Here is a 17,956-nt window from a genome sequence, read left to right on the forward strand (position 1 = left end):
CTATCTATTGGCTGAAGAAGGGTTTTGACCCCACCGCCCCCCCCCCCCCCCCCCCCAAATGCCATGTTTGATATTTTGTTCTTTCTTTTTTGTTTTAGAGCTGCGATTGATTGTTGTACCTGTTACTGTTCACATCTTCTAGCATACGATTTACTATTTATTTTCCTTTGGAGAGATTTTCGAAAACTTTGGCACCGCTTTCAATATTTGATTCCTTATATTGTTTTGTTTTTGTTTTTAAGGGTTTTACGGAGCTTGCAACACATTTAGGTCATATCAGCTCCGGTAAAAAGGGATAATATGGGATAGTAAAAAGTTCTAGAATTACAATTAAAGCACCCAAGAAAAGGTGAGACAAAGGGGAATTGGTTAAAATAGGGAATTGGTGTAGATTCCAAGAGCATACCATCGATGTACTTAGTTTGAGATCACCTAAAAGTCTCATCCAGACACGAGTACAGATCCCAACTAAGAGGAATACACTCAAATGCTTACACTTTAAATTCAAAACAACAAATATAATATCACATAACAGTGAGATGATTTACAAGGGAAAAAATATCATCTCCCAAAACAATAACTATACATTTGACTGTTTCCCTCTCAGCCAGGGTATCCGGCCAGGACCAGGACAAAACCAAGTAATCTCATTCCAAGACAAAAAACAGAAAGCAAGTTGGAAAACAGATATAGGGGGATAGAAGACACAGTAAGTACCTCCCCGCCCGCTGTGGGAGGTCAGGAAATCCACCCAGAAATCATTATATCGAACAAATCTCAATGTTTGACAAAATTAAAATAGAATTTTGAAAGTTATGAGATTTTATTTGCTTCCCTTAGATAAGATAGGTAAGATAAGATAAGATTAACTTTATTTATCCATTTCTGGAAATTTACATTGGGTATAGCCATAGACTGATGCATTTCTTAAAATAATTAAGCAAATAAATAATAAGAAAGAAATTCAATGACACCAACAAAAGCCTTAACAAAACTAAAATGAACTTTAAAAAAAAAAAAATAAAATAAAAAAAACCCCCAAATATTCAAGCTTCATTTGTTTGGGGTTTTTTTCTCCTTTTTACGAGGGTAAAAGATAATCTATGAAGATTTCTTTGATTGGATGCCCTTTTCGAGATGCTTTCAGTATTATCTCCTGGTCTATCGGCCCATCTGACCTAAGATAACTGGCGTGCGCAAATGCCCATTTGGCCCCTGCGTACTCCGCGGGACGATCATCAGGATATTTGCTTTTCGGGAACAAAGCACCCTTGCCGAATATCTTCTCCCCCTTTCCGTTCCAAACTTCAAATCTGACTTCTTTATTCTGCCACCAGATCATGCTGACGTCAATACGAGAAGTTCCCGCCGGAAATCTTGCGAGAGTGGCTGTTTCTCCTCTTGGAACATCCTTGGTCTTATCAACAACCAGCGAAACACAGTGGGTTGGATCCCCTCCACAAACGCCACACGAATCTTTTTTGGCTTTGTCCGGACAATCAGACATTTCTTGGCACGCCCCTTGAACACACTGCAAATCGATATTGTAACGTTTTATCAAGCTTGTCCTTAACCTTGATTTAAGACATGGAGTTCCGTCCGGGAAAATCGCGTCCAGGCGGTTCCAATCTTTAGGCTTCCGTTCACACATGAGAAAACAATCGTCTCTCCCTTTAAATGCACGGCCTGAGCGATCACCAATCCAAAGGGTTCCAATTTTAGGGAGATAACTCGACCCTGACAGAGTTACCTTATTATTGTAAAACCTTTCACAAACTTCCCTTCCTCTCGCCTTTCGTAGCTCCTTGACATTGGTTGGATCCCCTGGGCAAGGCTTTCGATTACACAGGCGATAATGGATTGACTCTCCTTTGCAAAACTGGTTTACAAAAGGACCCGGGTCAATCATACAGGTACGCCTCTTGATTTGAACACCTGTGCCGCAACTTCTAGAGCACTCGGACCAATTCTCTGACCATTCTGACCAATGGTGTTCTTTTTTCAACGAGCGAAGATATTGAATATCCCAGCTCATAAGGTGAGTGCCCCAAGAAGAACAGCCGGCGGTTCTACTGCAATACATTTCATCTCCACAAGGAAATCCCATAAGAGCGAATCTTTTTACAACTTTCATATATTCTGGAGAGTCTTTGTTGCGATTGATGCATAGGAACGCCAGGCATTCTTTTTCACCGTCCAAGCCAAAGGGCCTGAAATACTCAAACCCTTCCCCTACAAGCAGCCGACATTGCTCGTCTGGAGACATGTACTGGCCTGGAAACAGCGCTGCCAAATTGGCGTAATCTTCAGGTGTTTCTGTCACGCCAGTTTCCTCGAAAAGACATTGCCCTTTGCCTTTGCTGAAAAAGTCATTTAGCTCCCATTTGTTGCAAGGTGAAAAATGAGCTCCTCCTTTTCCCATGAAACCATTTGCCAATGATTTGATGTGATCCGGACATTTGGCTGCAAAATGATGGGCAAAACCTAGGTTGTGTCCTATCTCATGCGCAATTAAACTCCATCTCCCAATACCTGTCGACAGAAGATTTGCACACCTATAATAGCCACATACTCCACCAGTGTAAGCCATGCCAGCTGCTGGGCCTCGTTGTTTTGTTACCCCAGTGTGTAAAAAGTGCATATCATATTTATTTTTGCCTCTAGTCAGCTGACAGAAGGATTTAAGATTATTTGATAAACTTTCTGCAAATTGGTAACCGTCTGGATCAACAACCCATCTCTCGTAATGTTTAATCTTAATGGAGGCGTCATATCCCACTTTTTCCTTGTTGCCATAAATAGCATTCGCCGCTGCCAAACCCAACAAAACGTATTCATCTTCTCGTCCAGGGGCTAATTTTGCTATGATGCTGTTGTACTTAGCGTCTACAAACACAGCCATCTCAATCACAAAACTCTTAGCTGTCTTGTAGGTCTCGGAGTTCACTTCTCTCTTGGATCTACTTTTATCCATCTCATAATACTTTCTAGCTTCTCTCTTATACGTTCCATGGTATTCATCTGTATCATTGTCCCCAAAATATTCACTCTTACTCTCCTTTAGGCTACGCCTCGATAGTATATGAACCATTTGATCTTCAATGGTACCTTCCGCTGGGTGGATATAGTATTCCATCTCATCATTTGAGGCTGTTCCGTGAAATCCATCGCACAAAGCAACAGACGCATTCCACCAGAATTCCCGTCCATCTCCATGTCTCCAGTGAGAAAACAGTCATCGACAGGTGTGCTTCTTTTGACAAGACCAGCCTCCGTGTTCTCATAAAATTGAGAATTCGAATCAAAAAGTGATCTTTTTTTCAGGTTTAGATGAATTGATGACCCGGATGAAAGGTCAAGACGAATACGATGGGTATTTTCGTTTTCAGTCACGCGTTGTAGATCCCGCTTGGAGATACGATGAAAGGAGTTTGGCTCTCTCTCGTGGAGCACCCTGGCCACGTCATGGTGAGTAAATTCGTGGTCCGTGTCTGCAAAACGTTTGAGAATGGAATGAACTTCCTCTTCCAACTCGACGCCAGCATGGATTATGTAGCAAATTGATTCGTTTAGAATTAAGCAGAAAATGAGAATCAACACGAATTTCTTCATTGTTGAGGTTCGATGTTATTTTTCTTGGAAATTCACGGTTGAGTCCTGAAAATTTCAAACAAGAATAAGAATAAAGACACGTAATAGAATATTATATTGTAGTAATGGGAATTTGGTCCAAAAAACCTTGAATTGTGCAAATTAGGGTTGAAAGCATGAAAATTACATATGTTGTAGAATATTAAAAATCCTGCAATTTATGCTATAGAACCACTCTGAGAGATCAGTATTAGTTGAGATTTTGAAATGGACGACAAAAAAATTGTTCATTCCTATTGGGTAAACCAAATCAAGGCGACCCAATGTGTTTTACCTTGGATTCCCATTGATGACGATTTTTAGCGTCAAACCGGATGCTTTTCTTTCAATAACCTTTCGATTTACGAACTATCCAAATTGTTTAATCGTCAATCGTATTCAATTTTGGTTGGTTTGAGGGACTTCTATCGTGCAAAGTTCTATAATAAGAGATCTCATTTAGCAGGTATTATCAACTACACTAATAAAGACGGACAGACAAACAGACTCGCATAACACAGCTCGATTAAATGTCAGCAACTGGTGTTGACACAGACAGTGGTCCTTTCCCCTTCCCCTAAATTATTTGTTCTTTCCAAAAATACTGCGAGAATCATTTTACGTGTTTTATAGCCTATTTTGGTCAGACTTGATGATAGAGGGGGGGGGGGGTTAAGATAGCTCAGTTGGTAGAGCACTCGCTTCACAAACAAAGGGACCGAGGTCGATCCCGGTTGCAGTCGAAATTTTTTCCTGACCTCCCAGTCCACCCGGCAGTGATTGGGTAGCTGGGTCTGGCGGAAAGTATTTTGCGATAGACCAGAGTCCTATGAAAAGGATATAGAGCTATTGCAATTGTCAGTTTCACGCTACAGAACACAGTTTAAACTCCGGCTCCGAATGGCTCTGAAGGACTACTACTTTTTGATGACAGTATGGAATCGGCATACCTATAAAATAGTATTAGAACGCTATGACTGTCGTCACCAATCTCATCAATCAATGCAGTATTGTGTCAAGCTAATTACGTTACGTTATTGACCGCATTGCGACAATGGGAGCATGTTCTATCTGTACTGTTGTATCCTTGTTTAAGGCACTGCACACAAATTGTCTGCTCCGTCAGGTATAATTCAGTGCTCGGATAAAAGCACCCGCGACTGGTCTATCTGTTGTTGTCCAAAAATTAATCTGTACTGATGGCTTGTTTTGTATGAAATAGGTCTTGCCTTGTATGTCTTTCTGGTGAACCATTGAGCAGTTAATGTAGCGTTATGAAACTGTAGCATTACTTGAGTATTCCATATGAAATTCTCATAATTCATAATTTCATATTTATGGGTCTTTAAAAGAAAGTAATAAAGTAGAGAAAGAGAGAGAGAGAGAGAGAGAGAGAGAGAGAGAGAGAGAGAGAGAGAGAGAGAGAGAGAGAGAGAGGTGGAAGAATGTTACATATGACTAAACAAAGGAATGCGTTTGATTTCAGGTACAATTACAATGGCAAACAGAACATCTCGCAGGGACTGATGGGACAAGTTTTTATTAGTAGGTCAACTAGATAACACCACGCTAATGTCTCATGCTTCAACCACCCAGGAATACTCACGCTACAATTTTTACTACATTTTGTTTTATGTTTTCAACGTTCCTTTTGCTGACGAAGGGTTTGTACCCGAAACGTTCATTGTGTCCGTACTATTCCCACCCGAAGCCATTTGTTAGCTACTGTAAATGGTCAACAATGTATTTAAATTATTGAACGCACATTGTATTATCGTGGTTATTTTCCATGGATGGTATAGGGAATGAGATTAGCGGAAGAGTAGCGTCCCTTGATTGGACGTCACCCATAGTCTGTGACGTCACCGGCGGAAAAGTTATTAGAGAGAGAACGTCATGTTGGTTGTGCGCATGGTCTCTCGTCCTCGGTGTCGTCCAATCAAGGGACGCTACTCTTCCGCTAATCTCATTCCCTATATCGGATAGGGAAAAAATATAAATGCTAAAAACTCTCTGTTATGATAAATTGCGAGAGTGGTTCTATATCAGCAGGTGTCAGTTATATGGGTCTTAGCTACCCGTATCCAATTTTCATGCTTTCAATCCGAATTGCAAGGTTTTAGCCTAATTCCCCCTACTACAATGAAAAAGAAGAAATTATATGTATTTTCTCAGTTACTTCCCTTGTTTAATATAGCTGTAATAGGGAAAATCAAAGGCCTGAAACCGAAATGTTATGATTGATTGCCAGAGTGGTTCTATCAGATGGATTTTTTATCTGTCTTGGTAATCTGTATACAAATTTTCATGCTTTCAACCCGAATTTGCACGGTTTTAGCCGACTTTCCCCTACTACGAGAAAGGAAATACTCTCAAATCATTGCAAAATGTTGTCCCTCACAACATTATTGTCAAATATAGCCCACAATAATTGTGCTCGGTAAACTCAGAGCTGCTAATATGTACACCCAGGATGTAGCTAATAATATTTTGAGCTCAGGATAGTTAAAGATAGTTAATATTTACATTGCATTTTATTCAATGTTTGGATTGACATTTCGTGAAAAATATATCTGGGCCCGTTTTCATAAACGAGGACTAGATTTAGTTATTTACTAGTCTAGTAAATGACTAGCTAGTCTTAAGCCTAAGGGAAGCAAGTGACTAAAAAAATCGGATTTCATAAACGCTTTCTAGTCTTGGTCAAGCTAGTCTCTTGCCTAGAAGTGAGCGTTGTAAGGCGGTGACAAATTCGGCAATGTTGTGCGGGTAACATCACGTTCTTTCGTACACAAAGGCAGGTAAAAGATTTACAAGAGGAAATTAGCAACACATGCAGTATAAATAATGTTTCATTCTTTTTATAGTTTAACCTGATATTGACTGTCGACTGTTATAGACTTCAGGATGTCCATCGTCGACTGTCAATTCTATATTTAGGCAAATGGAAGTTTTATTGAGACTCGATATAGCACGGAGATTGAAACTCAAAGAAATTGAACCAAAAAAAGAAACAAGTAAACAGACAAAAGATAAAGTATGTTCTGATTAATCACATTCTTTCAGTCAATTACAATGCCAATAGAATAATTTTTGTCTCTACTTTACTTTCTAATCATTCTTTTTTATTGTTCGTTGACGCAAACCCTTCGATTTCGTAGTCTCGTTCACTCTCAACTCCGAGCAGATAGATTCAGTTTTATTTTAATTTTTACTCACAAAAATGTGTACTTTCGACGATCTGCATTGTCTTAGTTTTTTAAGCTAGTGTCAATAGCAACAGGACACTTTCTGCCTCTGTCATTTGTACCCGATGTGTTTTCTTTCCGAATCGAAGCGCACTCAATCTAAAAATAGTTGCTATCTTGACGCTATGACGTCACCTAGTAACTAGACTCAGACTAAATCATGAAGTCTTGCCTCATCAATTGACTAAAATTTGGCCAAACTTAGTCCGAAGGTGCCGTGATTTTAGTCCCGGACTTGTTTAGTCAGCTCACATGAAATTCAATTTTTTCAAGTCATTGACTGAAGTCAGAGATAGTCAGAGACTAATTGCTAGTCCGCGTTCATAAATACGGCCCCTGGAGTCTCTTGGTTTAAATACTTAAGTTAAATGGTAATAATTTATTCACTGGAATGCGTCCAGGCAACACTCCTTGATCGTAATTCCTGCCTTGACTGAATATTCGATATATAAGATTAGCACATTCTCACGTTCATAGAATGAATTCATGGCGACGTGGACTTATTTGCAGGTCTGATAGCCCAATTCCTTGTGGGCTCATTATTGTTGTAGGAATCTAACAAAATGACAATATTAAACTAGGCCTATAAGTGTGTTCGGAAGTCAGACCGGCATATATGTGTACATTTCGATCGAATGGCAATGATGATAATGACGATTTTTATTATTATTATTTTCATTATTATTATTATTATATTATTATTATTATTATTATTATTATTATTATTATTATTATTATTATTATTATTATTATTACTACTTATATATATTTATATATATATATATATATATATATATATATATATATATGTGTGTGTGTGTGTGTGTGTGTGTGTGTGTGTGTGTGTGTGAATATATGTACATGTCGATTCATTAATATTATTATTATTATTATTATTATTATTATTTTTATTATTTTCAATATTATTATTATTATTTTCATTATTATTATTATTATTATTATTGTTATTATTATTATTATTATTATTATTATTATTATTATTATTATTATTATTATTATTATTATTATTATTATTATTATTATTATTATCATTATTATTATTATTATTATTATTATTATTATTATTACTTGAAACAAGCAGAACTATGAACTCACCTATGGTGTCGGTCTGCAATGCAAAGAATACTCGTATTTTCCTGTCTTAGGTTTTTGGAAACCTGACGCCCTTCGCGAGCTGGCCCTGCAGAAAAATGCGGACCACAGGGCCTTATATTGAAGCCTGCCGATTTTTATTTTTACAAAGCAAATAGAGATCCCACATTCTTTTGACTATTTGAAGTCATTTTGAAGTACAGTAGGTACAATAACATAGAATTTATCACCATTCGCATCTTTTCGTGATCACTGTGATAACATGCATATTATTCTTGTTGAAACAATGTTTAATTAAGTTCATTGGGTCCGAGTTGTATATATATATATATATATATATATATATATATATATATATATATATATATATATATATATATATATAATTTAAGCCTGTTGATTTTTATCACTACGAATAGGTATTCAAAGCAAATCGAACCCCCATCATTTTAGCAACAACAACAACAACATGTTATTGTAAATACTTATACCAATTTTCACAGTTTTACACAATCTATGCAATGAATTACATTTCATTCTGACCTCCCTTAACAAAAAGAATACATTCATTTAACGTTGTTGTTGTTTTGGTGCAAATAGAGATCCCCTATTCGGGTCCGAGTTGTATTGTATATTTATTGCAATTTGATTTTTATTACTACAAGTAGGTATTTAAACCAAATAGCGATCCCACATTTTCTTGACTCGATGACAGTATTATCACCATACACATCTCTTCATGATTTCTGTGATAACGTGCATTTTAATTCTTGTTAAAACAATATCTATTTCAGTCATAACAACATTATTTAAAAATCGAAAATAATTACTTCAGGTGTCTGTTTTTATGGTTTGATAATACTGCCAATGTTTTAAAAAAACCCACTGTATATGAAATAGTAACCAAACAGCGCATACTGTGTTCTTCCGTAAAACGGTAGAATAATACACCTCCTTTTGTATAACTTGTATCAAAGGTTGTTTTTTTTTTTTAAGTTGCACAATTGTGTGCATTTTTTCCAAAGTGAGTTGTAAAAAGGCAATATATTTTAGAATCATTAACATACGTTTTGCGACATTTGAGTTTTTATAATCAGTATTATGCAAAATAAAAATTAATATAAAATATTCATACTGCCAGAATTGATTGATGTTTTGGGAATTGACATTATATAATATTGTGATATTGTATAGGTTAAGAGCTATTTGATACAAAACCAAAGTGTACACATTTGCAGGTCTGATAAGCAAAATGATTAATGGGCTCATTGTTGTAATAGAAATACTCACAAACCAACGCCAAATACTTTATTGTCCAATACAACAATGTTAAAACAAACCCATGATTGCGTCCGGTTATCAGACCTGCAAATATGTGCACGTCGATACCAACTCTTCGCTGCCCGTCTGGAACAAGGGAGTGTTATTATTCCATTCTTACACTCCTCATGCCCAATCGACCGAGGATCTGCTGCAAAGGCAGTACCTACATTTTTTTCTTGTTCTTCGATTTGCAAGTTGCTGAGCAATTTGCTGCAGAGCAGAGACTGAGCAACAGTTTGTGAATTTCGAAGAAATAAATAGCAAAGTGAAATTGATTGTAAACCTCTATTTACTATACGAAAACAGATCGTTTTGGGTTTCATCCATCTTATCAACGCCACTACCACATTATCTCATTCGTCTGTAGTGTTTCATTCATCCTGTTTTGTTGATAAAGGGGAAACCCGAAACGTCCATTTTATCTGTTTTCGTATATTTAATTGAAGCTTACATTCAATTTCAGATTGTTATTTATGAGCGACGCTTTGTGAAACTGGAGTAGAAATAAACCAAAACATATTTCTAATGAGCAAATTGCTAGTAAATGCTAGCCCAAGCAGAATGCTAATTTTGTCAACTTTGTGATATCAAACCATTATAAAATTTAAATTTAAAGCTCTTTATAATGTAAAAACATGTATGTGTGTGACGCTCAAGGCATGTCAGATAATTCTTCAAATATCTACACGAAGAATCACTTTCTTACTTTTATTATAAGCACGGGCTGAATTTTCACTTTATCTTTCAATTTTTGATTGGGCATGCTTGCAATTTTCAGGAGAAGTAATTAAAAATTTGCATTTTTTTTTTTTTGGGGGGGGGGGGGGGGGGCAGACTATTTTCCTTTTTTTTTTCATGCATATTCACCTAATCTTAATAATGCATATTAACATTTTTCATTTTTTTTCAATGCATAAAACCGCGGGGTCAGCCTAGGTATTCCATGAAAGAATATAGATAATCTATCAAACACTTGAGCTTTTGAGATTATTTTTTTCATGTAGCGCAATATCCACTAAACGTGCTCAAAGCGCTTTACAAACAATCACTGACCAACGGCAACACGTAACGTATAGAACGAGACAAGACGCCTGTAAAGCGATATTTCAATTTTTTCCAACAGAGACAACGCTGTTAACGGCCAGGTACTCATCTTACATCTGAGTACTGTGAGAGAACGTGAGTAAAGAGTCTTTTCCGAGGTCTCAACTATGCGCCTAGGGAGGCTCGAACCCAGGCCATTCAGATCATATAGTCCAACTCGGCTCTTTGTTAGACCGCCAGTTGGGGGTAATAATAGTTCTTCAGAGCCAAAACGACCATGGAACAGGAGTTTCTATAGTGTAAAATGGACAATAGCAATTACTTGTTACTTTTTAGATAGGACGCTAGTCTATAACAAAGTACTTCCCGGCATATCTATTGAATAAAACTCACGATTTGTTTTCTTTTGGTGGTCTGGCCTAACACTTTGTCATAATATTTGGCTAGTGTCAGGCTATGAGTTTACAAAGGCTAAGGTCAGGCTATGAGTTACAGAGGCTAAGGTCAGGCTATGAGTTTTACAAAAATTGAGGTCAGGCTATGAGTTTACAAAGGCTAAGGTCAGGCTATGAGTTTACAAAGGCTAAGGTCAGGCTATGAGTTTACAAAGGCTAAGGTCAGGCTATGAGTTTACAAAGGCTAAGGTCAGGCTATGAGTTTACAAAGGCTAAGGTCAGGCTATGAGTTTACAAAGGCTAAGGTCAGGCTATGAGTTTTTTAAAGGCCACGGACAGGCCATAAGTTTACGAAGGCTGCGATCAGTCTGTAAGTACACGAAGGCTGCGATCAGTCTGAAAGTACACGAAGGCTTCGATCAGTCTGAAAGTACACGAAGGCTGCGATCAGTCTGAAAGTACACGAAGGCTGCGATCAGTCTGTTAGTACACGAAGGCTGCGATCAGTCTGAAAGTACACGAAGGCTGCGATCAGTCTGTTAGTACACGAAGGCTGCAATCAGTCTGAAAGTACACGAAGGCTGCGATCAGTCTGAAGTACACGAAGGATGCGATCAGTCTGAAAGTACACGAAGGATGCGATCAGTCTGAAAGTACACGAAGGCTACGGTCTGCCCCGATACTTGTTTTGATTTGATTGTCTAAAGTAGGCATGCCTTCACGGCTTTGTTTACGGGTTGGGGGGGGGCAGAACTTGTAAGTATTCTACTTAAACAAATAGCATCAATAATCAGAGTTTCAGTCTTTAAAAAAATTCCTTTGGGAATTTTTTCAGGTTCAAGTTCAAGTTCAAGGCCATGAGATGCAAAAGGCACACCGTGTCCATCATCGCTAAACGTATAAATAGTTCGAAGTTGACGTCACTCAGGCCTTTGTTATTGCTTGTTGCCATCCGCGTTTATGAGTAATTCTCACTAAACTGCATTAACCAGACTATAAACTTTTAAGGATACACATAATTTTGTGTGTTGGTCCTTTATACTTCCGGATGGCAATGTTGTGAGCTTCTTAGCCAAGGGCATACTATTGCCCTATATAAAATTACTGATAGTCAAGCTGAAGCATTAGACCTATAGATTTGTACTCGTAGTAATGGTAGCACGTCTGACCGGTAAACAGAAGGTCTGAGGTTCGATCCCCAGTCCAGGTCAACTGATGTTTGGGATATTTTTTTTCTCGCTTTGTCTGGCACCTTTTATACACACTTGTTCAGATCAGGTCATTATTTAAAAACCTCAAAAATCATTTTATATCATACAGAATGAAAGATTTAGTCAAATTAAAAAGAAAAATACTTTTATTTTAATAATTGACCGAATTGTTGACAAATTGTTTGTATTTTAAATATCCAAATGGTCAAGGTCACTGCCAAAGTTGTCTCGTAAAATGACCCAAATGTTGCCGTGTTTGGTATCAACAAGATATGAAGTGAGTAGAAAAGTGCCAGAAGACAATAGAGAATAAAAATTTTCGCGGCGGTGGTGGGGTTTGAACCTGCGACCTTATTGGTACGACAACTCCGCCTGGCAGGTGAGAGCGTGGCTCTACCGTGTGAGCTATCCACGAACACAAAAATATTCGTTTCAAACCCAAGTCATTTCTAGATCCCTCTCTCACCCACTTCTTGAGACCGTCGATTCGTTCGCACACCACCATCGCGAAGTAATTTTGACCAGCAGTTAAGCTTAACAGCCAATATTCTCAACACAAACATATAACATAGAAACGATTGAGACATTGAGTATGCTCCGGTGTATGGGTGAATTTTTAATTCAGAAAAGTGAGTGGAGCAGGCACTTATGTTGGTAACAACAAGATATGAAGTGAGTAGAAAAGTGCCAGAAGACAATAGAGAATAAAAATTTTTCGCGGCGGTGGTGGGGTTTGAACCTGCGACCTTATTGGTATGACAACTCCGCCTGGCAGGTGAGAGCGTGGCTCTACCGTGTGAGCTATCCACGAACACAAAAATATTCGTTTCAAACCCAAGTCATTTCTAGATCCCTCTCTCACCCACTTCTTGAGACCGCCGATTCGTTCGCACACCACCATCGCGAAGTAATTTTGACCAGCAGTTAAGCTTAACTAGTGTTAAGTGCCTGCTCCACTCACTTTTCTGAATTAAAAATTCACCCCATACACCGGAGCATACTCAATGTCTCAATCGTTTCTATGTTATATGTTTGTGTTGAGAATATTGGCTGTTAAGCTTAACTGCTGGTCAAAATTACTTCGCGATGGTGGTGTTCGAACGAATCGGCGGTCTCAAGAAGTGGGTGAGAGAGGGATCTAGAAATGACTTGGTTTGAAACGAATATTTTTGTGTTCGTGGATAGCTCACACGGTAGAGCCACGCTCTCACCTGCCAGGCGGAGTTGTCGTACCAATAAGGTCGCAGGTTCAAACCCCACCACCGCCGCGAAAAATTTTTATTCTCTATTGTCTTCTGGCATTTTCTACTCACTTCATATCTTGTTGTTACCAACATAAGTGCCTGCTCCACTCACTTTTCTGAATTAAAAATTCACCCCGTGTTTGGTACCGAATTAAACGTCTTGACAAGACCAATATAGAATTGATGCTATTTGGTAATATTTGATTCACCAGGGACAACACTCAAGCTTAATATGTTGTTGTTTTTCTTTTTACGAGGTTAAAAGATAATCTATGAAGATTTCTTTGATTGGATGTCCTTTTCGAGATGCTTTCAGTATTATCTCCCGGTCTATGGGGCCATCTGTCCTAAGATAACTGGCGTGCGCAAATGCCCATTTTGCCCCTGCGTACTCCGCGGGACGATCATCAGGATATTTGCTGTTCGGGAACAAAGCACCCTTGCCGAATATCTTCTCCCCCTGTCGTTCCAAACTTCAAATCTGACTTCTTTATTCTTCGACCAGATCATGCTGACGTCAATACGAGAAGTTCCCGCCGGAAATATTGCGAGAGTGGCTGTTTCTCCTCTTGGAACATCCTTGGTCTTATCAACAACAAGCGAAACACAGTGGATTGGATCCCCTCCACAAACGCCACACGAATCTTTTTTGGCTTTGTCCGGACAATCAGACATTTCTTGGCACGCCCCTTGAACACACCGCAAATCGATATTGTAACGTTTTATCAAGCTTGTCCTTAACCTTGATTTAAGACATGGAGTTCCGTCCGGGAAAATCGCGTCCAAGCGGTTCCATTCTTTAGGCTTCCGTTCACACATGAGAAAACAATCGTCTCTCCCTTTAAAAACACCGGCTGTGCGATCACGAATCCAAACGGTTCCAATTTCAGGGAGATAACTCGACCTTGACAGAGTTACCTTATTATTGTAAAACCTTTCACAAACTTCCCTTCCTCTCGCCAATCGTAGCTCCTTGACATTGGTTGGATCCCCTGGGCAAGGCTCTCGATTACACAGGCGATATTGGATTGACTCTCCTTTGCAAAACTGGTTTACAAAAGGACCCCGGTCAATCATACATGTACGCCTCTTGATTTGAACACCTGTGCCGCAACTTCTAGAGCACTCGGACCAATTCCCTGACCATTCTGACCAATTGTGTTCTTTTTTCAACGAGCGCAGATATTGAATATCCCAGCTGAGATGTGTTTTGCCCCAAGAAAAACAGCCGTAAGTTCCACTGCAATACATTTCATCTCCACAAGGAAATCCCAAAAGAGCGAATCTTTTCACAACTTTCATATATTCTGGAGAGTCTTTGTTCCGATTGATGCATAGGAACGTCATGCATTCTTTTTCACCGTCCAAGCCAAAGGGCCTGAAATACTCAAATCCTTCCCCTACAAGCAGCCGACATTGCTCATCTGGAGACATGTACTGGCCTGGAAACAGCGCTGTCAAATTCGCGTAATCTTCAGGCGTTTCTGTCACGCCAGTTTCCTCGAAAAGACATTGCCCTTTGCCTTTGCTAAAAAAGTTATACAGCTCCCATTTGTTACAAGGGGAAAACGAGCTCCTCCATTTCCCATGAAACCATTTGCCAATGATTTGGTGTGATCCGGACATTTGGATACCCCATGATGGGCAAAGCCAAGATTGTGTCCTATCTCATGCGCCATTGTATTCCATCTCCCAATGTTTGTCGTCAGACAATTTGCACACCTAGTATTCCGACACACTCCACCAACGTAAGCCATACCCACGGCCGGGCCGCCTTGGTTTGTTACCCCAGTGTGTAAAAAGTGCATGTCATATTTATATTTCTCTCTGGTCAGCTGACAGAAGGATCTAAGATTATTTGATAAACTTTCTACAAATTGGTAACCGTCTGGATCAACAACCCATCTCTCGTAATGTTTAATCTTAATGGAGGCGTCATATCCCACGTTTTCCTTGTTTCCATAAATAGCATTCACCGCTGCCAAACCCAACAAAACGTATTCATCTTCTCGTCCAGGGGCTCGTTTTGCTATGATGTTGTTGTACTTGGCGTCTACAAATAAAGCCATCTCAATCACAAAACTCGTAGCTGTCTTGTAAGTCTCGGAGTTCACATCTCTCTTGGATCTGCTTTTATCCATCTCATAATACTTTCGAGCTTCTCTCTTACGTTCCATGGTATTCATCTGTATCATTGTCCCCAAAATATTCACTCTTACTCTCCTTTAGGCTACGCCTCGATAATATATGAACCATTTGATCTTCAATGGTACCTTCCGCTGGGTGGATATAGTATTCCATCTCATCATTTGAGGCTGTTCCGTGAAATCCATCGCACAAAGCAACAGACGCCATTCCACCAGAATTCCCGTCCATCTCCATGTCTCCAGTGAGAAAACAGTCATCGACAGGTGTCTTTCTTTTGACAAGACCAGCCTCCGTGTTCTCATAAAATTGAGAATTCGAATCAAAAAGTGATCTTTTTTTCAGGTTTAGATGAATTGATGACCCGGATGAAAGGTCAAGACGAATATGGTGGGTATTTTCGTTTTCAGTCACGCGTTGTAGATCCCGCTTAGAGATACGATGAAAGGAGTTTGGCTCTCTCTCGTGGAGCACCCTGGCCACGTCATGGTGAGTAAATTCGTGGTCCGTGTCTGTAAAACGTTTGAGAATGGAATGAACTTCTTCTTCCAACTCGACGCCAGCATGGGTTATGTAGCAAATTGACTCGTTAAGAATTAAGTAGAAAATGAGAATCAACAAGAATTTCTTCATTGTTGAGGTTCGATGTTATTTTTCTTGGGTGTTCACCAGGGAGTCCTGAAAATTACAACAACAAAAGTAAAAGAATGAAAACACATTATATAATAAATTGAAATTGGTCGGCTAAAAAAACAAAACCTAACACGTCGTATGAGTAAAGAATCGTTTCAAAGGATTCAACTTTATTTCAACGTGAGCAGGTACGAAAACAGATTAAACATTTATATTGCGCAGTGTCTTCTAAACGTAATCGAAGCACTTTACAATGAGTACCAAGCCAACGGCAACATTTAAAATCTGGGATGAGACATCCTACTTGTTAGGCAATATAATGAGAGTTTTTCGACTTGACATCGCTGTTGACGGCCATGTACTCATTTTACACCTGAGTCCGATGAGAGAATGTGAGTAAAGACCCTTTTCCAAGAGCTCCAACTTTGCTCTGCTCAGAGCTTGGACTCAAACCAAGGAGCCACAAGTCCAAAGGCGATTGTCATAACACACTACCCTAAGAAACACAATATTGAGAGCTGTCGCTCAGTTTAGTTTCTCTAAGTTAAAAGAGAGAAAATCTTAAACTAAAACTAGTGTTTATAACCCAGTAAACGCGATTTGATATTATTATTATTATCATTACCCCATTCTCAACCTACTAAACCATTCATAAAACACTTTAATCATTTCTCCTCATTTTTTAAATACGTCTAGATCATAAAACTCTTGAAAAATGAAAAAAAATAATTTAAAAACACGAACAGATGAGGAAGATAGAGAAAGTTCTGTTTTGAGATCCATTTTTCTCATTTCGTAATTTTTAACTTTTATATCCCCAAGGCTCGGTCGTTGTTAAATATGAAAGCTTCAAACATTCATTGCTTGTTCGTCATAACATTTAAATTCATGAAATAAAAGCAGATTTTACATTAGTTGTGCCCAAAAATTGAAAAAAAAATATTGGAGGGAAAAATTACGTGATTTTGCCAGATAATATTAATACAAAATATTTCTGATCATATTTTTTTTTCTTCTGTCAACGAAATACATAATGTGGCACGTTTTACTTAACATACACTCCACTCTTGTCTTTAAGTCAAAGTTTAGCCAAAATATATTGATAAATCTTTAAAAGGCTTAGGGATTGAAAATTCGTATATAAATCCAAGATGGCGTTTGTTTACTGGCGTTTCCAGGGATACCAAAATTTTATATTTCAACATTTTACTGAATTTTCATTGAAAATGCCCTATGGTATATTTTTGGTTAAAAATATGGGAGTTCACGTTTGTCTTTTTTTTAGAGAATTGGAAATTGAGTTGATAGATCCCCTTATTGGAAATAGGCTCAAGCCATCGCAAAATGTTGTCCCTCATCATCATCATCATCATTGTTATGGTGTATTATTATTATTGAGTTAATGCCCTTTGCAATTGTATTAACAATATTGTTTTGTGTAAATTGTGACATTATTTAGAAGTAATTAAATGTGTATTATTCATAGAAATACAATAATATTGTTAATACAATTGCAAAGGGCAATAACTCAATAATAATAATAATAATAATAATAATATATAATAATATAATAATAATAATAATAATAATAATAATAATAATAATAATAATAATAATAATAATAATAATAATAATAATAATAATAATAATAATACACCATAACAATCATCATTGCCTTTTTCACCCTGGGTCAGGGTATAAGCTACAGACAAACAGTTTCCATCCTTCTCAATCCTGAGCTAACTCTTCTTTTTTTTATCTCGTTCCATGTCTTATCACTTCTCTGTATCCTTCATAAATTCTGTCATTGCAGAAACTTTTCGGTCGCCCAAGCTAAAAAAATAAAAGGATTTGATTTTTCCGTCTGCGTTTCTGTAACGGTTGAGTTTTACGGAAGGGCTGTTGTTAGCCCTTCGACAACCCCCAACCAGGTGACTCAAAAAAGGAGGAGTTACACACCATTAGTCGCC

General features: G+C 38.1%; 3 protein-coding genes across 3 annotated transcripts; all 3 read right to left on the reverse strand.

The window, feature by feature from the left end:
• Positions 1-822: 822 nt before the first annotated feature.
• LOC144969535 (A disintegrin and metalloproteinase with thrombospondin motifs 18-like) lies at positions 823-8,073 on the reverse strand. The gene is made up of 2 exons (XM_078908670.1): positions 7,995-8,073; positions 823-3,657 (listed from the first exon to the last, which is right to left on the reverse strand). The coding sequence occupies exon 2, from the start codon at positions 3,134-3,136 to the stop codon at positions 1,082-1,084; it is 2,055 nt and encodes a 684-aa protein (XP_078764796.1). The 5' UTR covers positions 3,137-3,657; positions 7,995-8,073; the 3' UTR covers positions 823-1,081.
• A 5,465-nt stretch (positions 8,074-13,538) lies between these two features.
• Positions 13,539-14,642, reverse strand: LOC144969220 (A disintegrin and metalloproteinase with thrombospondin motifs 8-like). The gene has a single exon (XM_078908333.1). It carries the CDS (start codon positions 14,640-14,642, stop codon positions 13,539-13,541), a length of 1,104 nt encoding a protein of 367 aa, XP_078764459.1.
• A 53-nt stretch (positions 14,643-14,695) lies between these two features.
• Positions 14,696-15,349, reverse strand: LOC144969221 (A disintegrin and metalloproteinase with thrombospondin motifs 18-like). Its single transcript, XM_078908334.1, has one exon. It carries the CDS (start codon positions 15,347-15,349, stop codon positions 14,696-14,698), a length of 654 nt encoding a protein of 217 aa, XP_078764460.1.
• Positions 15,350-17,956: the final 2,607 nt, after the last annotated feature.

Source organism: Berghia stephanieae, chromosome 3, assembly GCF_034508935.2.
Source record: "Berghia stephanieae isolate SIO BIC M18660-M18661 chromosome 3, UCSD_Bste_1.3, whole genome shotgun sequence".
Lineage (NCBI taxonomy): Eukaryota > Metazoa > Mollusca > Gastropoda > Nudibranchia > Aeolidiidae > Berghia > Berghia stephanieae.